The sequence below is a fragment of the Zea mays genome, chromosome 6 (genome assembly GCF_902167145.1).
Source record: "Zea mays cultivar B73 chromosome 6, Zm-B73-REFERENCE-NAM-5.0, whole genome shotgun sequence".
Taxonomy (NCBI): domain Eukaryota; kingdom Viridiplantae; phylum Streptophyta; class Magnoliopsida; order Poales; family Poaceae; genus Zea; species Zea mays.
In genome coordinates this window covers 172,101,185-172,124,781 of record NC_050101.1, presented here as the reverse complement: position 1 = coordinate 172,124,781, position 23,597 = coordinate 172,101,185, and the positions used below count along the sequence as shown (strand labels likewise).

The 23,597-nt window shown below is 44.8% G+C and overlaps 4 protein-coding genes across 7 annotated transcripts; 1 reads left to right on the top strand and 3 right to left on the bottom strand.

Annotated features, from left to right (window-relative positions):
• Positions 1–115: 115 nt before the first annotated feature.
• On the bottom strand, positions 116–3,781 carry LOC541780 (heat-shock protein 101). Its single transcript, NM_001111465.2, has 6 exons — positions 2,299–3,781; positions 1,916–2,197; positions 1,456–1,796; positions 1,085–1,364; positions 791–988; positions 116–695 (listed from the first exon to the last, which is right to left on the bottom strand). The coding sequence occupies exons 1-6, from the start codon at positions 3,634–3,636 to the stop codon at positions 396–398; spliced, it is 2,739 nt and encodes a 912-aa protein (NP_001104935.2). The 5' UTR covers positions 3,637–3,781; the 3' UTR covers positions 116–395.
• A 539-nt stretch (positions 3,782–4,320) lies between these two features.
• Positions 4,321–10,980, top strand: LOC100273797 (putative transcriptional regulatory protein). Of its 3 annotated transcripts, none has more exons than NM_001359621.1 (7): positions 4,321–4,506; positions 4,604–4,719; positions 6,660–6,721; positions 7,162–7,318; positions 8,468–8,742; positions 9,166–9,286; positions 10,523–10,971. In NM_001359621.1, the coding sequence occupies exons 1-7, from the start codon at positions 4,410–4,412 to the stop codon at positions 10,613–10,615; spliced, it is 921 nt and encodes a 306-aa protein (NP_001346550.1). In that variant the 5' UTR covers positions 4,321–4,409; the 3' UTR covers positions 10,616–10,971. The 3 variants fall into 3 exon arrangements, 2 of the variants coding, with proteins under 2 accessions (NP_001346550.1, XP_008647563.1); XM_008649341.2 differs by having other exon boundaries at positions 4,369–4,506; positions 4,604–5,894; positions 10,523–10,980; NR_158550.1 differs by lacking the exons at positions 4,321–4,506; positions 4,604–4,719 and adding an exon at positions 5,479–5,894 and having other exon boundaries at positions 5,970–6,770; positions 10,523–10,968.
• Positions 10,981–13,096: 2,116 nt separating this feature from the next.
• On the bottom strand, positions 13,097–20,151 carry LOC100217123 (Dolichyl-diphosphooligosaccharide--protein glycosyltransferase subunit STT3A). 2 transcript variants are annotated; one of them, XM_008649240.4, is made up of 23 exons: positions 19,564–20,151; positions 19,399–19,461; positions 19,056–19,111; positions 18,877–18,948; positions 18,685–18,790; positions 17,946–17,996; positions 17,314–17,409; positions 17,171–17,230; positions 16,988–17,101; positions 16,809–16,895; positions 16,454–16,557; positions 16,202–16,297; positions 15,769–15,889; positions 15,608–15,688; positions 15,388–15,519; positions 15,062–15,295; positions 14,823–14,966; positions 14,563–14,749; positions 14,379–14,476; positions 14,191–14,270; positions 14,008–14,095; positions 13,590–13,679; positions 13,097–13,502 (listed from the first exon to the last, which is right to left on the bottom strand). In XM_008649240.4, exons 1-23 carry the CDS (start codon positions 19,693–19,695, stop codon positions 13,449–13,451), a joined length of 2,346 nt encoding a protein of 781 aa, XP_008647462.1. In that variant the 5' UTR covers positions 19,696–20,151; the 3' UTR covers positions 13,097–13,448. The 2 variants fall into 2 exon arrangements, with proteins under 2 accessions (XP_008647462.1, NP_001346552.1); NM_001359623.1 differs by having other exon boundaries at positions 13,268–13,502; positions 14,647–14,749; positions 19,564–19,796.
• A 524-nt stretch (positions 20,152–20,675) lies between these two features.
• LOC100194358 (uncharacterized) lies at positions 20,676–23,022 on the bottom strand. The gene is made up of 3 exons (NM_001139393.1): positions 22,531–23,022; positions 22,179–22,290; positions 20,676–21,319 (listed from the first exon to the last, which is right to left on the bottom strand). Exons 1-3 carry the CDS (start codon positions 22,719–22,721, stop codon positions 20,981–20,983), a joined length of 642 nt encoding a protein of 213 aa, NP_001132865.1. The 5' UTR covers positions 22,722–23,022; the 3' UTR covers positions 20,676–20,980.
• Positions 23,023–23,597: the final 575 nt, after the last annotated feature.

The window sequence follows — 23,597 nt, the reverse complement described above, 5'->3', positions numbered from 1 at the left end:
AGATTTTAACTTAGAGTTTAAAACTCATCAATCCCCCTCAATCTATAGAAAATATGAAAATCTATATGGATTATGGTAGAACCAAACAGGTAGCCGAAAGTTCTCCCTTCGTGTATGCATAAAGGATACAATGAATAGAGGAAAACATGTAAAAACATTCAGGGAGATAAAAATAATGACATCAAGACATCGATTGAGAGACTTTGTCACTTTGACACCATATGATGATATGAGAGCATTCGTCCATGCTTGACAAACAGCAGCGTTACAAGAACATCATCTCATCCTCGTTTCCACATTCACGGGCTTATCTACACGCTTATTCAAAAGACACTCGATGATGCCGGCGCCAGACCTGCGGCCTGGGCGCAGCTCCGCGTCCTCCGGCCCGCCTTTTACTCCTCGTCCATGCCGTCCTCGTCCTCCTCCATGATCCTCATCTTCTTGACGGCCTGCGCAGCGTCGCTCCTGGTGGAGCTGGTGGGGACCTGGATCAGGATGTCCGACTTCATCCCCGTCTCAGCGTTCACCAGACCGCCGCTCCGGTCCACCCTGTAGACCAGTTCGTCCTTACCGGGCGCGGCGTCGATGTAGACCGTGCAGTTCTCGTCGATCTCCTCCTGGATCAGCATCTTCGACAGCTGCGTCACCACCCTCTTCTCGATCCACCTCCTTATTGGCCGCGCGCCGTACACCTGTTGTTGAAGCCACACAAGAGAGAGAGAGAGAGTCAGCATCATCAGGTGTCACCGACGAATTCAGATGGATCAAAACATGGATGCTCACATACCGGATCGTAAGAGAGAGACAAGATGATGTCCAATGCGGCGTCGGTCACAGCCAGAGCGATGCCCCTTTCGGCAAGACGGACGGCCACATCCTTCATCTGAAGGCGAGCGACCTTCCTCAGCTGCTCGTGGGACAGAGGATCGAAGATCACGATCTCGTCGAGACGGTTCAGCAGCTCAGGGCGGAAGTGCCTCCTCACCTGCACACAGCAAAAACGATCCGATTGAGCATCACACATTCACACTGCAGAGGAACAATGTCGAACGACGATTCAGAACGTTATCGCAATGCATACCTCCTGCATGACCAGATCGCGAGCGACCTTCATGGAGTTCTTGCCCACCATCCCAGCGAGGAGGTGCTCGGCGCCGAGGTTCGATGTCATGATGATCACGGTGTTCCTGAAGTCCACCGTCCTGCCTTGCCCATCCGTCAGCCTGCCGTCGTCGAGGACCTGGAGCAGGGTGTTGAACACGGCGACATGGGCCTTCTCGACCTCGTCGAACAGGATCACGCTGTACGGCCTCCTCCTCACTTGTTCAGTCAGCTGCCCACCCTCTTCATGGCCGACGTAGCTTCAGTCACAGGTCCGGCTCATGTCAGAACAAGAGTTCATCGCAATTCGCTGTTAAAAATACGAAGATGCATGCATTTTCTGCTACTTACCCAGGTGGTGCTCCGATGAGGCGAGCAACCGAGTGCTGCTCCATGTACTCCGACATGTCGATGCGGACAAGAAGGTTCTCGTCGTCGAACAGCTGTTCGGCTAGGGCCTTGGCCAGCTCAGTTTTCCCCACGCCAGTCGGACCCAGGAAGAGGAACGAGCCAGTGGGCTGTTGTGGCCTGCCAAGACCGGCCCTCGACCTCAGCACCGCCTCTGCGACGGCGCTCACAGCCTCTGTCTGGCCGACCACCCTCTGGTGAAGCCTGTCAGCCAGGCCGACCAGCCTCTCCTTGTCGTTCTGGCCAAGCCGGGTCACTGGAATACCCGTCCAACGGCTCACCACCTGCCCATAGAACGAAACACCATTTCAGCACGCTGCACGACTACGCTACTAGGAGACGATCGGCAATTCGGCATTGCTCTGCAAATTTTTTGTGGCGGTGAACAAGAACAATAACATACCTCTGCAATTTGTTCAGGGCCGACGGTTTCGGTGAGCATCAGGTTCTCCCCTGTTTCGCTCTCCAGCTTGGAGATCGCGGCGTCGATTTCCTGGAGGGCGCCGTACTTGAGATCGGCCACACGGGCCAGGTCCATCCGGCGCTCGGCCTCCTGCAGGGTGAACTGGAGCTCCTCGCGGCGCTGCTTCAGCTTCCTGATCTCATCGATTCTCTCCTTCTCCTTCCTGTACTTCATGGTCAGGGGCTGCAGCTTGTCCCTCAGATCGTCCAATTCCTTCCTGACCTGAAGGATGGGATGGCCACAGTTAAGCGACGTTAGTATCAAAACAGGAACATCAGACAAGAGGACTTGTTTGAAGAAAATTCAGTGCTCGAGACACGCACCTCAATCAGCCGGGCTTTACTGGCCTTGTCCTTCTCCTTCTCGAGCGCGTGGAGCTCGACCTCAAGCTGGATTCTCTTCCTCTCCAGGTTATCAATCTCCTCCGGCTGGCTGTCGAGCTGCACCCTCACATTGGCGCAGGCCTCGTCCACCAGGTCTATGGCTTTGTCAGGCAGGTGCCGACCCATGATGTACCTCGCGGAGAGCTGTGCCGCGACCACGAGGGCGCGGTCCTGGATCCTCACGCCATGGTGCCCCTCGTACTTCTCCTTGAGTCCCCTCAGAATGCTGACGGTATCGGGCACGCTCGGCTCCGCGACGAACACCTGCTGGAACCGCCGCTCGAACGCTGCGTCCTTCTCCACGTACTTGCGGTACTCCTCCAGCGTGGTGGCGCCGATGCACCTGAGCTGTCCCCTCGCCAGCATTGGCTTGAACAGGTTGGCCGCGTCCATGGAACCCTCCGTCCTGCCCGCGCCCAGGACGAGGTGTATCTCGTCGATGAAGAGAATGACCTTCCCCTCGGCCTCTTCCACCTCCTTGAGCACGGCCTTGAGCCGCTCCTCGAACTCGCCGCGGTACTTGGCGCCCGCGACAAGCGCGCCCATGTCGAGCGCGATGAGGCGGACGTCGAGGAGGTTACTGGGCACGTCGCCGCGAACGATGCGCTGCGCGAGGCCCTCCACGACGGCCGTCTTGCCAACGCCGGGCTCGCCGATGAGGACGGGGTTGTTCTTAGTGCGGCGCGAGAGGATGCGCACCACGCGGCGGATCTCCTCGTCGCGGCCGATGACGGGATCAAGCTTCCCGGCCTGCTCGACGAGGTCCCGGCCGTATGTCTTGAGCGCCTGGAAGTTAGTGTCCCCCGACGCGGACTCCACGCGGCGCCCCTCCCCGCCGCGGAGCTTCTCAAGCTCGGCGCGCACCCGCGCCGCGGACACGCCGGCCTCCTTGAGGCAGTCGGAGATCTGCGAGTCCTCGAGCAGGCCGAGCAGCAGCTGGTCGACGGCGAGGTGAGAGTCCCCGCGTTTTTTCTGCGCGGACTGCGCCCGGCGGATGACCTTGATCAGTGCCGTGGACGCCGGGACGGAGTCCGGCGGCGGGGACTGCGACGGCAGCTTCTTGAGCGAGTTGTTCAGCACGCGCTCGAACGAGTCCCCGGCCGCTCCGTCGCCCCCCGACGCCCCCGTGATGGCCTGCCGCAGGATGCCGCCCTTGTCCGCAGCCAGCACTGCGGCCAGGTGCAGCGGCGTGAGCTGCGCGTGGCCGGCCTCCACCGCAATCTCGTGCGCCCCCACGATCGCCTCGTTCGTCTTGTGGGTGAAGTTGTCCGGATTCATGGCTGCTTCTCTTTGCTACTCCTCAATCCTCACAATCTACTACAACAAGTGGGCACGGAATCTCTCTCTTTGTTTCTGATGATGAGATGATCCCACCAGGTGCTTGTGGAATGGGTTTGCTTCGGCTAGTTTTTCTGGTTGAACTGTGTGCTTCGGAAGCGGAGGGGATGCGCATAAGAAGGCGGAGTGGAGTGTTCGCCGGGAGTCTAGAAGGCCGTGGAAACGAGAGGAAACAAGCGACGGGACAGGTGACGAAGCGGCGAGAGGGCGCCAGAGGGTTCTATGACATGTGGGCCGTAATAATCATGGACCGTTGGATTGTTGACGAAGTGCTCCCGATGTGTGAAACATGGCGCGGCTGTTCGGTGTCGGCCATGGTGGCGTTCCAGTAGTCTCTGGAATGTGGGGTAGGGATCTCTGTAAGCCGTCTGTGCCATGGGCCCACGAGCCATCCACGAAACCAGATTTGTGGCATCTAGATTCTAGCACGTGACAGCTCTGAACTGGAGTAGTCATGCAACGATGAGGTGTCAATGCTCCAGACTGGTAGCGCACGGTGAATCGAACGGTTCAGACTGCGCTCAGTACGAGCGTCAAATCTGAGCCGTTTCCCTCGCATCGTTATCACATCACATCCTGCCCGGCAGCCCGGGTGCACACCCAGGCTCCTCACCTCACCACCGCGGCCGCCTGCCCAAAGCAGCCCACCACTCGGGCGCAGCAATTCGTCGAGCATCCGCCGCGCTCGACGGCCACCGGCCCACCAGGGCACCATGGCGTCCGCCACGCGTGCTCTGGGGGCGCTCCTCCACAGGGCCTCGTCTCTGTCTTCCTCCGCTCCCGCTCTCCGGGGAGCCTCGCTCCTCCGCGGTAACCCGCTCGTGCTCGCGTGCTCTCCTCCGCACCGATCTAGTCCTATTGGACTGTTGCAATGTTTCGTGTTTTGACGGTTTTCTGGTGCCGTAAGGGGACGGGCCTATTGGAAGCGCCGGACTGTTCCGGAGGCATGCGGCGAGGCGGCGGATTTCGTCGTTCCAGCCGCTCTGCATGGGAAGACGCTCCTGCAAAATCGCTGGAAGGAAGGTGATGTTCTCTTGCCATGATGCACAATGTCACATTAACGAAGTTCGGGACGGCTGGCTGTGCATATTCTGGTTGGCAAAGCCGTGGAAATATCCCGTGCAATCAATCATGTTGTGCATGCGTGCAATCAAGCAATCAAATTCCCAATGAAAATCCAATAGTAACTGCTAGTTTACATTTAACTCCTTCCGCGTGAAACCAGCAACATTGTACTTATTTTTATATTTAATCCCATTTCATATGAAACCGTTAGATCTAGATTGGATTCCTGGATGATTTGATTGCATGCTTGCACCAAATGTGTGATTACAGTGGATATATCCCCGGCAAAGCCTCCATTTGGAATAATAGAAATGGATGCAACAACAAATATCATTGTGTTTCGAATTTTCGGTTCTCTTGAGGATCTGAGCTAGCTTTTGCTGCTAAGTAGTTGTTCGCTTCGGATTAAAGCCGACTGTTTAGACTGCTGCAGCTGTAATCTATAGAGACAAAAACATTGTAGAAACAGTAGAAGCCGGTACGGATTAAAACCAAGCGAATAAGCTCGGTCCATTAGCGTAATTGAGAATGGAAAAACTGAAAACAGAAAGTAGCTTTAGTTTCTTGTTTATAAAATGTAGTTAGCTTTAACGTCTCAATATGTATCCTCAGAGCAACTCCAACAGCCTTACTAAATTGAACAAAATCAGTAAAAAAAAGAAAAGCCTGGTTAAAAACGCATCCAACAGGCTAGCTTTCTACCTCTCTTCTCCATCCGGCTCGTCATCTACTCCCCTCGCTAGGCATCTTTGCCGAGGGCGTACGGCTCGCCATTTCCTTTTATCGCGCCCAACTGCCCTCCCGCCGTCACGGCAAATTCCAGCTCCCGCGACCGCGACATTGCACCCTCGCCACCGCGACCAGCCCGTGCCTCCACATTCATCCGTCGCCATGTACAAACCTGTACGGCCCCATTCGTTGAACAAGTGAAGAAACTGGATTGTGGAATGCTCCTCTTTCTCAGTGTTCGCCAGGAAGGATAGATCCGGAGGCGCATCGTACGGGTGGAGATTTGGACCAATCCACTGTAGGATTGATGCACCGGCGTTTGCTTCCTCCTACAAGCTTCGAAGGCCTAATGTCAGCAAATCTGTCCCATGCCAATCGAATAAACAGGGATGAATCCTACACAGGTGAGATGCTGGTGGCAATTGCTCATATTTTTTTGGTACTTTTTCAAGACTAGACAGTTTTTTGAACCAAAGCAGATTTTGGAACCGGAAGGCATATGTGGACCAGAACACTTATGTGCAGATTGAAGTGGATTTTTGCCAGACAAATCTCTCTGCTTGCATGATTGAAGTGCATATGTGGCCCAATACACTTATATGCTCTTATTCCTCACTGCCATCTCATTTCTAAAGTTGGAAAGATTGAACTGAACCTTGCTCTGAACTTTTTTCCTTCTTTGTTTTCTTATTGTTGCAGGGAGGCAATCCTTTGGATTTCAAAATGTAGTTGATCTAATTCATGCATATGCTGCCAAAGCTGTTACTGAACAACTAGACCAAAATGAGAACCTTGTATCAGTCAATGCAGATGTCTGCAATTTCTGGGAAAAGGATGTTATGCCGATGCTTTTCTGTAGGAGTTGCAGATTTTTTTTTAAAAAAAAAACTTCAGCCGAAACAGGATGTTATATCGAAACATTGAATTAGCAGTGGATCGTGTTCAGAAAGTTGGGTTCATTGTAGGGATCAGCTTCCAGGGGTTGGTTCGTTGCAGGATCAATTGCCAACCTACCACTGAGTCTAAATTTAGAGTCTGTTGGTTACCCACCCTTCAGGAAGTTCTATATTTTATAAAGCCATCTCCAAAACTCTAAAATTAGCTAGGAATTATAGCTATGCTGTTGGAGTTGCTCTCAGTTCCTTACACCAGTTGTTTCTTTAATTCAGGATGCCCAGAACTTGAAGAAGATGAAGCGCAACAGCAAAATTGGAAAAGAAATTGTTGCGGCGTAGGTGTTGCTGGACACTGTGAACTTGCACTATCATTTTAACAGCTTGGTATTTCATTGATTTCATAATTTGGATTATTTTGAGCATATGGTTAATCCAACATGCTGTCATCTGCTAGTATATGTTGACATAAGATGTTTTACCTTTTTGGCCGTTTAAACTTAAATCATTGGACATCTGTTCCCGTGCTACAGTGTCTATATATTCTCAGTCTGTAGCGTTTCATGTTATTATGTTGTGAAGGTATTGCGGTTGTATTTAGTAATTAGACATTGCCTGCTTAATATCTCTGAAGTGAATGGCACTATCTTACCCAAGTGGTAGGCCTTGTTAAAATGAAAAAAAAGCAACTGACAACAAGACCAAGCATCAGACTATCAGAGTTCTAGTGCCATTCATTTAAATTAATTAATCTGGTCCGTTTCTGGATATCACACAGCATCAAGAAGGGTGGCCCAAACCCTTCATCCAACACAACTTTATCAGCTATACTAGAGAAAGCAAGGGAACTTGATGTCCCTAGAGAAATTTTGGAGCGCAACATCAAAAGGGCATCAGAAAAGGGACAAGATACTTACACAGAAAAGGTTTATGAGGTAAACTTTAGTAGATTCTCATTTTACGATATATGATAAATCATCTCAAAGGCAAAGATACTAATGTTTGCATTCAGAATAAATGGTTGGTTCAGATATGAGTAGGCTTGTATGCTACTCCCTCTGTACAAACTGACCAAGTTTGTAGAAAATTTACTAGTGTTTACAACATCAAATTACTTTCATTAAATTCTCCGTGAAATATATTCATAGTGCATTTCTTGAACTTATAGATTTTAATAGTTTTTTTTTTCTAAAAAACTTTGTTAAAGTTAGAGAAGTTTGACTTTGAAGGGTGGGCCTGGTGCAGCGGTAGAGCCTACCGTCTGTAACCGGAAGGTCCCGGGTTCGAGCCACATCCTCTGCATACTATGCGGGTAAGGCTTGACGCTTAAAGATACCCTTCTCCAGACCCCGCACAGTAGGGATGAAAACGGGACGGGAAATTCCCGTACCGTTCCGTTTCGAATACTGTTTTTTCCCGATCGTTTTCGAATTGTTCAGGAACCGATTAGAAACAGTACGAAAACGATTTAGCTAGTTTTTCGATCGTTTTCGTATTTTTCGTTTCCGAGTCGTGCTAATACCGTTTTTCTACCGTTTTATATAATATAAGATAGATCTAGCATATAATTTATTTAAGTTATAGACTTTTGTTGTGTTCAAGTGAATGAATACGCGAAAAGCAAATGTTATAATTACTCTAACTAATATAAATGATGAAAAAGATTTGTTTGTGTATTTCTAAATCTTAAAAATTAGGCAATACATTACTTTATTATGTTTTTGATAAAACTACAAAATAATTATCTTTCCGACTATAATTTATCGTTTTCGATCGTTTTCGAATAACCGACACTTCCGAACCGTATTTCGACCGTTGGTTTTTGTTTTCGTTTTCGTTCCGACCAAAAAATATGAAAACAAAAACAATTTAGCTGTTTTTTCGATCGTTTTCGACCGTTTTCATCCCTACCGCACAGTGCGGGAAGTCTACGGCACTGGGTACGTCCTTTTTAGAGAAGTTTGACTTGGTAGTTAGTACGAAGCTAAAGTGAAATATAATTTGGAACCGGTACGAGTTACTTAGAGTACATACACTTTTTATGGGGTTTACATAGGTTGTAAGTACATGAAGATTTTTCACAGGTCTATGGTTTTGGTGGAGTGGGTATGGTCGTTGAAGTTCTAACTGACAAAATTACAAGATCAGTTGCTGACATTAGAAACGTGGTGAAAGACTGCGGAGCAAAATTGGCTGATCCTGGATCTGTTACCTTTAGATTCAGACAAGCTCGAGTGGTGAACATAAAAGTTACTGATGCAGATAAGGACCAACTGCTCACCGTTGCGTTAGATGCTGGTGCTGATGACGTCCTTGAACCAAATTTTGATGATGATGACTCTGAAGAAGAAGCAGAAAGGTACATGCTCGTATAATGGTGAATGCATTTTTGTTTGATGCAACATTATTTAGTATAACACCAATGAAGGTGTTAGCCAACAATCAGGCGCAGATCCTCAGCCGAACACACACACACACACTTGAGAGCTGGATTAGTTGAGAAGAGAGAACAGAGAGCACGAACACACACACCGGAGTGCTGCTGCTACTAAACTTGATTATACACAAGTTCTACTCTAGTACAATAGGTGTACACCTAGTACTAAACCCATATCAGTCAGCTTGACAAGAACAGAACATAATGGTTATTAAGGTTGCTCTATGATAATACCAAATTTTATGTCATATCTGGTGCTTTAGTTTCTTGATTACTGCATTTTAATTTAAGAAAACTTTCTTTGGATTCTCCTTGTATCTGAAAGCTGCCTCTTTCTCTCCTAAGGTTCTACAAGATAGTTACTACATCAGAAAACTACCCAGTTTTGCTATCGAAGCTTCAAGAAGAAGGATTGAAGTTTGAAACTGATAATGGCTACGAACTTGTTCCTCTGAACCCAATTGAGGTACACTGTTTTCCCTTTTTACTGTCAATTATGCTGTTTGCACAAGTTGCAAGTTAGGCCCTGTTTGGATCGAAGGAATAAAAAACAAAGGGATGGTAGGAATAGAGTTGGGATGAAGTCAGAAAACAGAGGAATATAAAACACATGAAAAGGATACGAAGTGGTGTTAATAACACAGGCATATAAAAATGTGTCTAAGAAAACATCAGTATGTAAGAAAACAACCTTAATTTATCATTAAATAAATTTATAGAACCAAAATCAATTAAACTGATATGTGGCTATGTGGGGGAATAGCAAATCTTCTTTTAACTAAACAATATCAAAGCTATATTACCCTCTCCGTCCGTTTCTTATCGATTCACCGTTCATCCGCTTTTCTCGCCACTGTTCTGCCAGCCCTGATCCCCGACCTCGTCTTGAAAACCGAAGACATCCGTGAGCTCGCCGGTGCCTTCCACATCCGCTCGGGGCGGGCGTCTTCTAGTTCCAGGATAGCCGTGAGCTTGTTCCCGTGTTCCACATCTGCTCGGGGCCGGCATCCCCTACTTAGCTCTGGGGTACTTGATCCACACCGGCATGACCATTTCCTCTCTGGTACATGCATGTTCCTCGGGCTTCCATGAAAAAAAATCCTACCCTTTCCTTTCCTTTTGTTTTGTGAAGGAATCATATCCTTTCCATGGGAACGACAAGCTTCGTTTCTGTAATCCAAACGGATGATGATGTCATCAAAACATACGAATCACTTTCCGTTGGGATTCTTCTGGGGATCATTCCAACGAGGCCTTAGGATTTAGGGTGCAGCTGTACTTGAACATGGTTGAATTAATGCCAAACCTTAGAAATTGCAGTTTGGCAGTTTATTATTTTATGGGAACATATTCTATGCCATCATTCGTTCGTGTTGGTGCAACCGTGCAATCAATTGATCTGATGCATCCAAATCAAAATCCAACGATGCCTGTTATTTTATATTTAACTCCTTACAGCTGAAACCTATTATCTATTTTACATTTAACCAGTAATTGTTGGATTTTTTTGCGTAAACAAATGACAAGTGAGGGCACGGCCAGGATTATTCTTTATTACGGTGTCAAATATGCAATGTATTCATAATGTAGTTCATTGGCCGTTACCATGTTATCCTTTTGGGTTATATTCTTGCAAAATGTCCATTCTTGTCGTCCCTGGGAATATCATATTATATCACTCTTGTCCGTATTGTTGCTGCAGGTGGACGACGAGGCCGTGGAACTAAACAAGGAACTTGTTTCAAATTTGCTAGAGCTTGATGACGTTGATGCCGTCTATACAGACCAAAAATGAGTGAATTCATGAGCTACAGCTCTCAATTCAAGACGCGCTCGGCCAATGGACTTTGTTCGAGTATATTCACTTTTCATTGATGGGAAAAAAATGTTAGGTCTTTTTATGAAGCCTGGTTGAGCACCATCGGCTCTACCCAAAAACTTAACCTAGTTATCCAGCATCTTTTTGATACTTTGGCATTTCGCAAGCTCATGTCTATACCTTGGTTTCTTCCCAGCCCATCGTGTTGGGATGGTTTGATACATGTTCAGAAAGCAGATGTGAGAAACCATAGTAAAATAATACGTTGATGCTGATCCATTTTTGGGTCTTGTTAAATTGCAATGGAAATGCTATGATTTTGGTAAGCATTGAAATGAAAATGCTTTGGCTCTCTGAATAAATGAATGTGCTCTTCGCTCCTATAAGCTGGAAATAGGAATATAAAATACTTGGAACAAACAATTTTTCTGTCAGTTTCAATATCCACCGGAAGATCTCATCAGATTGGCAGTTATGCGTACCACTTTCACCGAGTGGCCACAAGTTCCATAGTTCCATACTGTAGCATTCAGGTTATCCCCCAACAAGGAAATGCATTTTCAAAAAGTGGTGTATAAAATTTTACTAGTCGGTTGCCCGTGCGTTGCGACGGCTTACAACAATATCCACGTAAACTATTCATCAAAAAAATTCAAGATTTTTTATTGACTGTCTCCGCTATCTTTATAATATATTTTTTTGATTTAGTTAACTGATGTTATTGTTTACTCCATGCAAATATGTCTTGGTACAACACGATCAATGAAGTGAGCGATTAGAAGAGAGTTCACAACGATTGACTAAATGAACAGAGATTATAAAATGACATAATTCCATCATAAAGAGACCAAATAAGAGAAAGTTTGTGAGATCAACTTTCTAAAAAAGTCCTATGAAGTCAAACTTATAAAAAAATAGATCAAAATATGGAGTGATTACTAAAGTCAGGCATCAATAAAAACTGGATGCGCTCCATATAAATTATGCTACTTCGTAGTAATTACTAACGTTTAAAACAAAAAATAACCTTTCATTTTGCTGTTAGTGTGACAAATCATTGCTGCTCAATCCAATTTAGCAACCTCAAACACCATGTAGTCCATTGCGTCAATGTGGTCTCATAAACGACCCAATGCTTACAAGAGCCAAGAACGTCGTGTCGTACTGGGCTGTAGCCTCGGCCCGTAGTGCTGGCCCGGCCCGACACGATTATTTTTTATTTTACAAAAAAACATATATATACCTATATATAATTTATATTCAATATTAAAAACATCTTAGCGTGATGTTCTACTGGTTAGACAGTTTCACCCAGTGTCTCCCACCCTTCTTCCATCAGGGCATGGGTTTGAACCCCACCTCCTGCACCATCTTTTAATATTTTACGTAGACTTAATTAAATAGATCGACGGAATAACGGGCTAGCCCGACACAGTTAGCAGGCCGGCCCGCGTGCATCTAGCTGTGTCGGGCGTCGTTACACTGATTTAATTTAATGGATCGACGGGCTAACGGGCTGACCCGACACAGCTAGCAGACGTGCAGCGGATTAATTTGAAATAAATGTGAGAGGTTGTAAAAAAATGACGCATGACGACCGTTGAAACTGGTGCTTTAAGTATAGTATAGACTAGTCGGTTGCTCGTGCGTTGCGACAGCTTACAACAATATCTACGTAAACTATTCACCAAAAAAGTTTCAAGATTTTTTATTGATTGTCCCCGCTCTCCGTATAATATTATTTTGATTTGGCTAACTGATGTTATTGTTTATTCAATGCAATATGTCTTTATACAATACGACCAATAAAGTAAGCGATTAGAAGAGAGTTCACAACGACTGACTAAACGAACATAGATTATAAAATAATATAATTCCACCATACAGAGACCAAATAAGAGTTTGTGAGCTCAAGTTTCTAAAATAAATCATATAAACTCAAACTTATCAAAAAGATAGATCAAAATACGGAGTGATTGCTAAAGTGAGGCATCAATAAAAATTGGATGTGTTCCATATAAATTATGCTACTTCATAGCAATTACTAACGTTTAAAACCAACAAATAATCTTTCATTTTACTGTTAGTGTGACAAATCATTATTGCTCCATCTAATTCAGCAACCTCAAACATCATGGAATCCATTGCGCCAATGTGGTCTGAGAAACGACCTAATGCTTGCAAGAGCCAAAAACGTCGTGCCATGTTTAGGCTGTAGCCTCGGCACGTAGTGCTGGCCCGGCCCGACACGATTATATTTTTTTATTTTACAAAAAAAACATATAGTATAGATTCCTCCAACAGATCATGCATATGCAAATCAATACTGTATTTTGCATATCCCCTCTCATATGCATTTTACCTCCTAATGCATACCCTATTAGAGACATGCCATTGTGCTAAAGTGCCGTGCGATACCCTATTTTGCATTTTGCCTTCTTTGCTGGATAGTGGATATAGCCTCAGTGCTCAGTGCTCACGATGTCCTGAACTCACTATCACCCCAGTAGAGAAGTACCTTGTAAGAAAAATTGTAGGTTACACAAAACAGCAAGTAACAGGTAGTCTTAAACAACCCCTGTCACTAGAAAATTATCGCCGCCATCCAATCTCAAACCCATGGGATTGATAAACTCCTCTGGTCTATCAAAAATTTCATCAGCACCCGGCCGGTTGGGAGAACATATAACGAGGGTCCAATACAATAGTCCAGATCTCTAATCTAGTTCTGTAGTTTTCTGGTTCACCAACCTAGCGCACTTGATCTACCAACAAAGTATCAGGTAAATGGCACTATTGGTAACTTCACCTATTGCCACGGGTTCTTTCGCCCTGCCGCAAGTGTGGGACTAGTTTTGGCACTCTGCAGGTACAAAACGGCATATAATGTGTTAGGATGGACACAAAAAGAACAATACATTATAACTATACAGCAGGTCGTTCGACTTACGGCCTTCAACTTCTTCAGCTTGCCTCGAACCCTGTTCTTCTGGGGTTTCAGTTTATATATGCGGACCATCCAATGGTGGGTTGTAAATACCTTCATTCAACATCAATATGGGTAAACATAAAGCCAATGTTCAAGTTAGTTAGGCCCGATTTGGGATAGCTCTAGCCCTAGGGAATTTGGTGGACCGGGTCATTAGGTGCTCCAGAAAATTGTGGAGATAGGGCTGTAAGCCTTTAGAAGACATTTAGATAAGTCATTTTATTTATTATTTAAATTTAAAATATTTTTAAAACTATTTAAATTGATATTATAAACTACAGCTCCATACTGGAGCTGGAACCTGGAGCCATCCCAAACACCTCTAAATAGATGGAAAATCAACTGTTGCAAGTTGGAACAGAGAGTAACATCGTAATACCTCCTCAAAATGTGTTAGCTTGAAATGCTTCTTTCCTATTTCATATCCTCTTACTCTGTCAAAGCCTTTTCCATCAGTCTCCACAAACCTAGAGGACACAAAGGAAATAAATGTCAAAAGGGCATATGTGGTGACTGGACGCATCCCAACTAAAATCATTCTTCCAGATTCAGTTTACCAGACCTGTAGTAACAAAGCTTGTACATGAGGCAATTCAGCATAGTTGGAGTGGCTTGAGCATCAACGCGATATTGACCATCCCTCTGCAGATAACATTGCCTCAAAAATCAGAATAAACAAAGATATTTCAACCCCCCCCTCCATTATGGTACCAAAATGGTGTATAGAAGTTGAAAAACTGCACAACTCACAAGATAATCTGGCTCCTTAATGTGAGGGAACACACCACCTCCTATTCGTACCATCCAAAGGAACTTATTGATATCATCGCTAGGGTATCCAACAAGTCCTGTTGAGGAAACATTTGTCAGGATTTGAGGCCAATGGTTCAAGCTACTTTTTTTTTGCTTCTCCTATGTGTCAAAAAGCACAAACCTCCAAAGACAACAAGCACATATTTGACATCTAAAGAATTGAAGATTTCCCAAGCTGCTTTTTCTGGGGACGACATTGCTGTACCAACTGTTGCTATATGAGTGTTGTTCCAGGTGTTATTGTCTACAATCACAGTTCTGTTGGCCATTGCAGTTGTTTGGTAACCATAGTCCCACCAGGAAGCAACCTGCAGTGCAACACCTTAATGTGTAAGTATAAAAGTCAGTCCACAATCAAGAGAAACCAAGGGGTGAGCATACCTTGTCATCAACATCTGTGTTATGGCTCAGCCATGCGTAAGCTTCACGGAAATCATCAAAAACATGCAACCCATCTCGTGAACGAGATGTCAACACAATTGAAGGCGCGGAGTACGCTTCAGCTGCCGCCCATACACAATGGACCTACAAAAATGGAATCATTAACATTAAGATTACCTCTCATTCGATGAAGACATTCATTGTCTTCATTCTGGTAAGACTAACAACAGAGAACTTACCACATAGAAACCACCTAATACGATGAGCAATAAAATACCCATAACAGATAATTCAAAAGGCAGAACCAAAAGCCTATTTTCCTTTTTAGGCTTTACAGGAACACTCTCTGCCACTTCTTTCTCCTTCTTCCGGTTCTTCTTTGATGTTTTTTCCTTTGGAGCTATTTCGTGTTTTTCATTCCTATTTTCATTTTTTGTTGAATTTGTAGAACTCTCTGGGCTACTGTCACCTGACTTTAATTCATAAGAGATTTTGTCAACAAGTGGTTGGATCAGAACAATGATTATTATACAAAGGGGAAAAACTATGTAAGAAGGAACCATACAGAAGTAGGGCTATCATCAAATAATTTTGACAGCTGCAATTTAATGGATCGTGTGAGCACACTGAAAACTTCAGATAGAGCAATCCCAGATAAAATGCACGCAGCAGGAGCAAGGACAAGCATAAGCCGTACCTAGCAAAGCATGGATGCCACAGAAAGTTATAACAAGTAAATAATAAAAAAAAGTGCATGAGATTCTTCCTACCGCAAGGATTCTTACCATTACTCCAGAAAAATAAACTGCAGTGACTAAGTACAAGACCATGAAGGAGCTTGCGTCAGACAGAGGCAAGAAGCATGACTGTGAATCATGTAAATATCGATTAATCAGAACTAAGAGTATTGCCGGTACAGTTTGAATTAACAAAGTATAATTCTTACAATAATCCCAGCAGGAATCAGGAAGGCCAACACATTAATGTCCATAAAATACGAGGGCCAGGTAGGAGGTTGGTGTTCACTGACACTAGCAATGATGGGGATGTACTTGCTTGCATAAGTTCTGTCAGAAAACAAGATTGAAGTTGCAGCGATTAATATGAGAAAAGCAGAACAAACACGCTGAAACAGGACGCCACATGCAAAGCAACACCAGAAAGGTCATTAAGACGTTGCAATGGTGAATTTGGTGATGTACACTTATATTTGTCTAAGATCCTAAGCATCAAATGTCAAGATCATTTCGTCAGATACACTAAAACCTAATAACAGCCAAGTCATCATTAAGTGTTATTTCATGTTTATTAGTTCTCACGTCAGGTCAGCCATGCATGATCAGCAAAACAAAATGTATTTTTATTCTAGAAGAACTTACGGGTCAAGTAGACTCAAACTGCGGCCACTCCAGCCTTTCGTTGGACTAGATGCCACCAATGCAACAAGTATGGCTACTACTGCAAAACAAACAGCTCTGCAGGAAGGATGTTGAAATCAGCATTTGGACATTGAGATGATAAATATTGAGATATTGATATTCAGAGACAAGGTTCTTGCTGGTTTCAATTTTTTGAAGTCCAAAGATATTAACCCTGTGTATTATAAAAGATTGGCAACTTCAGAGACTTACAAGCCAACAGATATGACAAGAGTCATAGCAACTTTGAACAGCCTAGGAGTCAAAAGCCCTTTGATATAATACACAAGAGCAACCACGTGAAGGATTATGAACACCTGCAACACAGGTATCCTGTCATTTTACATTTCTTTAATACAATAGTTGAATAGTACCGATAAGGCCTAGTTACTTATATAGAGATTCTATGTACAGTGTCCAGTGTAGTTGGGCAAATATTGTAAAATGAGGGAATATCATGAGTTTCCAAATTTGGAAGTCCAGCCTCAAGAAGCAAAACATTTGCAAGAGCTGGCAATGATATTGTACTGCGGAATGGAGAAAAATCAAGGAGAGGGTATATAGATACCAGAAATGATGCGAAGTGCTCAGAGGTCATTACTGCATTAAAACCAACCACCGGTACTAATGCTGCCAGAAGCGTTCCAAGTACAACCTACAAAATGATCCATGGATCTGGTAAGTTATAGTTCTGGACAACACTCTGGAAAGAAGATTGCGCCAACCAGAGGAAGCTTATTCACTCACAAGGGGAGCATATGCAATGTAGAGACGCGAAGAATAACGACCAGTTACAATGCACAAGAGGACATGCATTGGGATAAGATTGATAATGAATGTGTAGCCTCCCCAAGAGCAGACCTAGAAAAGCCTAGTAATATGATTACAAAGTACATTCGAAAAACATGGATCAAAATTTAACAAGTTTACCATGTAGAAATATGAGAGAGCATTGAGTGTTGCATAAAAGAGTGATCCCGTGTTCAGCGTCTGTTTATGCATAACAAGTCAGAGTCAGAGCATTGCATAACTCTAAAGAAGCAAATTGGAAAACATATCTTGAGCACTATTACCTTTACATATAGATAAAATGTAAATATCAAGGCAAATATTGCTACAGCTTCATTATCATAGCTGCCTGCAACAGATCTTGAAATATATGAGGGGACCTGTGATGATTCGAGAGCATTCTGATCAATATTATGTTACGAGGAGAGTATGGAAGACTACATACATAGATAATACAATGTACTAAGAAGTGGGAGAGTAGCAACAAATTAACATCTTGGTATTATCTGAATGAAGTGTTACAGTTGGGCAACGTTAACAAAATCCTGTAAGAAAAAAATTGCAGACCAAAGTAACTGAAGAAACTCTGATTGTCAAATACCCAGGTTAAACAAAACACAGATTCAGTGATTCAATACTATTTCTCAATTCCTTTAGAGATATATGTTTAGGAAAAAGAAATCAGCCATCATAAATAGTATTGCAAATTTGTAAAACTTATCTTTGCTACAATGTACATGGACAGTATAAAGCTGAAATGAACTGACAATAAATCTGGTTTGACTGAAGAGAATTTCTATTTCCATTTCATCATGAAAATTGCTAAATATCTATAAACCTCGGAAACATGTTTTGTACCAATTTAGCTTTTCCTTAATTGTGGTCAAAATTGGTATGAGTCATTAGCACAATTTACCATTGCTAAAATGGCTGCTGCCATTAATCCAGCTCCAGTACCTTTCGCTTCCTATAGCAGAATTCAAAGTAAGCACACAATTTGCAAATGGGTAAGAATCACTGGTGGAGCGGCTCAGAGGCAAAGGTGAGCCATCCCCCCTCTCTGCTAACACATTACCATGTAATAATTATTATATAATATAGATACACTAATTAAAGTGGAAAGGTAGGTTGATACTTGATCGAATGCTAATCTTTTTCTTTGATATATGTGATTACCAATTCCATGTAAGACAAGTTAGTAAGAAAACATACTAAAGCAGCGAAAAAAATCTATACATTAATTTGTACTAAAGAATCTAGCCCCCCACCCTTCACTTACTATAGCAGAATTCAAAGTAAGCACACAATTTGCAAATGGGTATTGGGTAAGAATCACTGGCAGAGCGGCTCAGAGGCAAAACTGAGCCATCCCCCCTCTCTGCCAACACATTACCGTGTAATAATTATTCTATAATATAGATACACTAATTAAAGTGGAAAGGTAGGTTGATACTTGATCGAATGCTAATCTTTTCTTCTTTGATATATGCAATTACCAATTCCATGTAAGACAAGATAGTAAGAAAACATACTAAAGCAGCAAAAAAAAATCTATACATCAATTAGCCCCCCCCCCCCCCCCCAATTCCACCCTCTGTCACTGGTAACATTAATGTGAGTTAATGTGAGAGCTCACATTTCCTTGAACAACCAACCTTTGTTAGCAGGTAGGTAGCCCATGATGCATTTGCTGAGAAAATTGGAGCTGTGAACACACAAACTGTCTCCACCGACAATGGGATGTTAAGAGAGTTCAGCAACCTAGTGGACCATTCAAATACTTTAGGCATATTGAATCAGAAGCAATGTAAATGTAAGACGGTAAATTGTGTCCCTTGATGGCATACCACCACATAGTTCCAGCAGTCAATGTCAACCCAGGATACACAGTGCCACCGATCACACGGCCAAGGGGGTACCTAAAGCAGCAGCAGCAGCAACAGCAACGAAATCAGCCGAGTAATTGATTCCTTCCACACAGAAATTGCGCAATACTAAATGGTTGATAGTTTGGAGCTGCCCTTACCATGTCCTATCATCAAACCAGTTCCAGAACTCATAAATTCCATTCTTGGACAGAAACTGTAACAAGAAGAAATTTAGACCAGATGTGACAGATGATCGTTTCAGCCAAAAAGTTATGCCCCTACGTGAGAGTCACTTTCTTTATCCTTCCACTCATTATCTCATAGTAAACTAAATCTAACACACAGCGCACAGCAGAAGAGTTGATTTTCAAAACCCAAAACCCTCCCAACACCGAAACACAGCATGAATATAGGCGCCGTAGTCTCCTACGGAAGCGAGCTCAGTTCCACATATAGCAGAACAGAAGGAAAAAGTTAAATGAATGGATCCGGCAACCAGACCTGAGTGACGCGGAAGTTGAAGTAGGGGTCGAACTCGTGGATCACGCTCTCGTACTTGATTACCTGCGCAGCAACAGGCATAACGCGTGAGCACACACACAATTCGGGGAGCGCTTTGCGAGCGCCGAACTGGATCTGGAAGCTCGGGGGCGAAACGGATCTTACAGAGAAGAGGCGGATCGAGAAGGCGACGACGCCGATGAGGAGAAGCGTGAAGGCGCAGAGCACGCCCCCGAAGGCGTTGCGGAGCCGCCCGCCGCCGCCGGCCGCTGCGGGGGAGACCTCGGGCTCCGCCATTGCGGCCTGCGTCCTTGGGGGTGTGTGTGTGGGTGGAAGTGGAACGCGCGGAAATCCGAGAGCTGGACCCAGGCGGAGACGAAGACCTCGCGATCGTGAACTTGGGTTGGGTGCTCCAGTCCCGTGCTACGACTCGGGATTTATTGAGCTTTTCGCGAGTAAGCCCCTGAGAACGCTTCTATTTGTCGGAACGGGGTTGTTTGATTGAATCCCGCTTCGGCCTACTATAATGCGCAGACACGGTGTGTCGTTGTAAATGTAATACTAGATCGATTTTTTTAGTTTGAATAGTAGGAGTATATTTTATTGAGATAACCAAAATTTTATTCGTGGCCATCGAACAGTCGAAGAGATGAAAATAGAAAACTACACACAATGATAAGGATACCATACCCTAGGGCTAATGTGAAAAATCTAGGCAAGCGACGATCGATACCGTTGGTATTTTCATCCATGGGCCTAGATTTCTCTTTTTTTTTGTCAAGAAAATGACTCCGCCTAATCGGTTCGATGACATGTTTTCCAGCACAGTAGCCAATCAGAAAGCCCCAAACAGCTAGGGACCACAGGAAACACCTTGGTGTACAAAACGGTATGCAATCCAGTGGCGTGGCTTGGTGAGCGCACTTTTTTTAAAAAAAGAAAAAGAAAGGAAAGAAGAACAAGAAGAAAGGTAAGCGTGAGCGGATAAACCCAAATTATATAGTGAACAGATATAGTGAAGGTGTCAATAGAAAAAAAAAATGCTTTCAATGTTTCAAGTTACAGGAAACGGTATTTCCTCGCTTCACCTTGAAATACCGTTTCCAGTACCTTAAAACCTTGTGAAAGCACCATTAGAGATTCAGAGTTTCGTTTCAGGCTTTCAGCCGAAAGCATCCAATCTCTTGCCTTGCAATTACCAACCTATGAGGCTATTAACACAACAAAATGACACAATTCATCCACTCAAAAAACACTCTAGATGACACGACACTCCTGAGAGCAACATATGATTTCTCGAAATTACACCAGCACTTTTTTTTCGAGGCCGAGGGAGAGACAGAAACAAGACATACACCATGGCCATTAACATACAACTGCCCTCATATGGACATGAGACAACATAACTTCGATTAAACGTGAAAATTGAATAATTTTAATGTTACACGCCAAAAGGAAGTTCACTCAGTAAGCTCTCAAACTTCAGCAAAATTTGCTGCTGAATCTTTGGCATGCTGGCATTCTCGAACAAGTAAACAGAAGAAACAGAGAATATTCCGGATGATTGGTTCTCATTGCCATATCAAATGCCAAATATCAAATCCATCACATTGGTTACAATTGATTTTGCTGGTGCAGCAACGCTGCCAGTTGCACGACGGCCAGCATCTCGGCTGGCATTCGTGTTAGCTTTCGGGTCATATGGGCGGGGCAAGGCTCCTAACTGGTTTGATGCACCTACGCTCTTCAAGCCCAGTGACTTTGAAGGCAAGGAAACCATAAATCCACCTTGATTGCTTTGAGCGAAACCCTTGTCCAGCTGCTGCCGGTGCACTGCATCAATAGGCTTTACTCCAACTATCAGACTGTTGCTTAGTTGCATACCATTTTTCTGAAGAGCCTTGCGAGCATCATACGAGCGCTGCAGGACCACATACATGATGGTGAAGTTGTCAGTTTTAAGACTGTCAGATAGCAATCTAGAAACATTTACTATGATGCATGTAAACATCAGAAGTGACAAAATAGTCAAATAAATACAGATTGTAACATCTCAAAATTAAGAGATCTGGAAACAACGATCCGAACAATACATCTAGAATGGTAAAGTTGGTAGTGACCATACAGGATTTCAATATAGAAAATATGTACAACAAATTGACACTATCAACAAAAGAACAAACTGAATATCTGATATCAACAAAAGCTCTGAATAGTTGCTATCTGGAGAAGCCTAATAACTTGACTGTGCCAAGGGAATTCAGAAAGCACATGACATTTCTATTTATTTTCCAGCATCTTAACAAGGATATTTGTAAACCCATCGTCAGCAGACACATAACAATGCATCATTTTATAAGTTCCCTGTGATGCTACCCTGAGGATGATACGCTGAAAACCTACCCAAAAACAAGTTTCCTATATGCTTCATGTTCAAGGGATAACCAAAAACATATACCATCACATTTACACACAAGGCAAGTTTCCTATATGCTTCATGTTCAAGGGATAACCAAAAACATATACCATCACATTTACACACAAGGATATGTTGTGCCGCTAAAATTGGACACTATAATAAACCCGTACAAGAACAGTATTATTCAACCAAATGGGGGAACCCAACTGAGTTTGCTTCAGTTCACTGGCAACTAAACTCGCTGGTAAGCTACAGCGCAGCCTGAGCTAATATGACTACTTTGCGAGACATTGGTACATGAAATTAAATTAAATGGTAAAACAGAAAAAAGGAAGAACAACAATAGTTAAAGTATAATTACCTCGTACAATATGTGGATCCAATTTCCATCTCTTGGGCCAGAGTAATGTCTCAATATTACTCCACATTTCTCGAATTCCCGAAGAACAAGGTTGGTGACTCCAATAGAAAATCTGTAGAAGAAGTGCCAACAGAACCGTATCAATTTATCATACAAGGCACCTACAATTAGGGCTTAGCAAATTGCTGCCGAGGGAGCAAGAAAACGCAAGGAGCGTGTCAAATCATGATGAACATGCACCATAGCACCAGAGTTACCCCTAACCAAATCTACCGTGTTCATATGCTTATCCCGACAAACTTATAAGCTAATAGTCCATGTACAACACGAAGCATAAGCATTATTTTCTCACCCAAATACAGTGATCCACTCCTCCCGTTCGGCCTCCCCACCGTTCGCCACCGGCTCCGTCCTAGCCGGTGCTTGCGCGGGGGACACCGGTGACTGAACCTCCGCTGTCGTGGCAGGAGGTGGGGTGCCAGGGCTCGCAGGCGGCGGCAAAGCGAGTACCTCTTTCCGGGCCGGCTCAACGACCCCATCCATGGGGGATCCTGGTGCCGAGAGGGACACCTTGCCCCGGGACAGGTCCCATGGCGGCGAGCAGCTGGCGGCGGCGCGGGGGGAGGGGGACGACGCGACGGGGAGGAGGTCGGACGCGGTGGGGTCCGGGGAGAAGTCCGCGGAGGCATAGAGGTCGTCGAGGGTGAAGATGGGCGGCGGCGGCGGCGTGGCGGAGGGGGCCGCGGAGGGGGAAGCCCCCGAGGCGAAGCGCGAGACGCCGCGGTGGGACGGGATCGGGGTGGCGAGGTCGCGGAAGAAGGGGGCCTGCCGTGCGCTGCGGCCGCGCCGGGAGTGGGAGGAGGAGGCCATGGGCGGGGTCGGCTGGGGGTTGAGGGTTCGGGCTTCGGAGCTGTCCTTTCCCTCCTGCTGGCCGGCCGCTGCTGCAGCCTGCAGTGTAGTGGAGGGGCGCCGATTCTTTTGCCTGCTCCTTCCTGGTTGCAGACTTGCGGTTGCTCGGCTTTATTGGGCCGCTCTGTGCCTTGTGCGACGCTAGTAATTGGCACGGGCCAGCCCGAGTTCACATCGGCCTACGGAACTTTCTCTTGCGGTCAAACGACTTGTCGCAACTTCTGAATTCTGATCATCGAAAAAAAAAAGTTGTAACTCCTCAAAGTTTTCATTGGAAGGCGTACGAGTATTTCCCAAGCTCTGAAAACTCGTACAGTTCCAAGGAGTACAAACTTTACACGAATCTTCGCGTAGCAGTGTATGATCCACGCAAGTTCTTTGCTCCTCGACACGCAAACCTGAGAAGGTACACGAGTCCCGTCCGGGGCATCTCACATTGGAAGGAAGAATCAGCAGGAACACTTCCATGATAGTTCAGGAAACCTGCGTGCCCCAGCCGTCTTGCAGGAA

Coding starts and splice junctions, on each gene's coding strand:
- LOC541780 (NM_001111465.2), bottom strand. CDS start 3,636: ATGAATCCGGACAACTTCACCCACAAGACGAACGAGGCGATCGTGGGG. Junction 2,198..2,298: donor GTAAAGCCCGGCTGATTGAG/GTGCGTGTCTCG, acceptor CCCATCCTTCAG/GTCAGGAAGGAATTGGACGA. Junction 989..1,084: donor GCGATCTGGTCATGCAGGAG/GTATGCATTGCG, acceptor TGCTGTGTGCAG/GTGAGGAGGCACTTCCGCCC.
- LOC100194358 (NM_001139393.1), bottom strand. CDS start 22,721: ATGGATGGGGTCGTTGAGCCGGCCCGGAAAGAGGTACTCGCTTTGCCG. Junction 22,291..22,530: donor GAGTGGATCACTGTATTTGG/GTGAGAAAATAA, acceptor CTTCTTCTACAG/ATTTTCTATTGGAGTCACCA. Junction 21,320..22,178: donor GGATCCACATATTGTACGAG/GTAATTATACTT, acceptor GTGGTCCTGCAG/CGCTCGTATGATGCTCGCAA.
- LOC100273797 (NM_001359621.1), top strand. CDS start 4,410: ATGGCGTCCGCCACGCGTGCTCTGGGGGCGCTCCTCCACAGGGCCTCG. Junction 4,507..4,603: donor GGGAGCCTCGCTCCTCCGCG/GTAACCCGCTCG, acceptor TGGTGCCGTAAG/GGGACGGGCCTATTGGAAGC. Junction 8,743..9,165: donor TCTGAAGAAGAAGCAGAAAG/GTACATGCTCGT, acceptor TTCTCTCCTAAG/GTTCTACAAGATAGTTACTA.
- LOC100217123 (XM_008649240.4), bottom strand. CDS start 19,695: ATGGCGGAGCCCGAGGTCTCCCCCGCAGCGGCCGGCGGCGGCGGGCGG. Junction 19,112..19,398: donor TCAACTTCCGCGTCACTCAG/GTCTGGTTGCCG, acceptor TTCTTGTTACAG/TTTCTGTCCAAGAATGGAAT. Junction 14,477..14,562: donor TGTGCTTGTTGTCTTTGGAG/GTTTGTGCTTTT, acceptor TTTCCTCAACAG/GACTTGTTGGATACCCTAGC.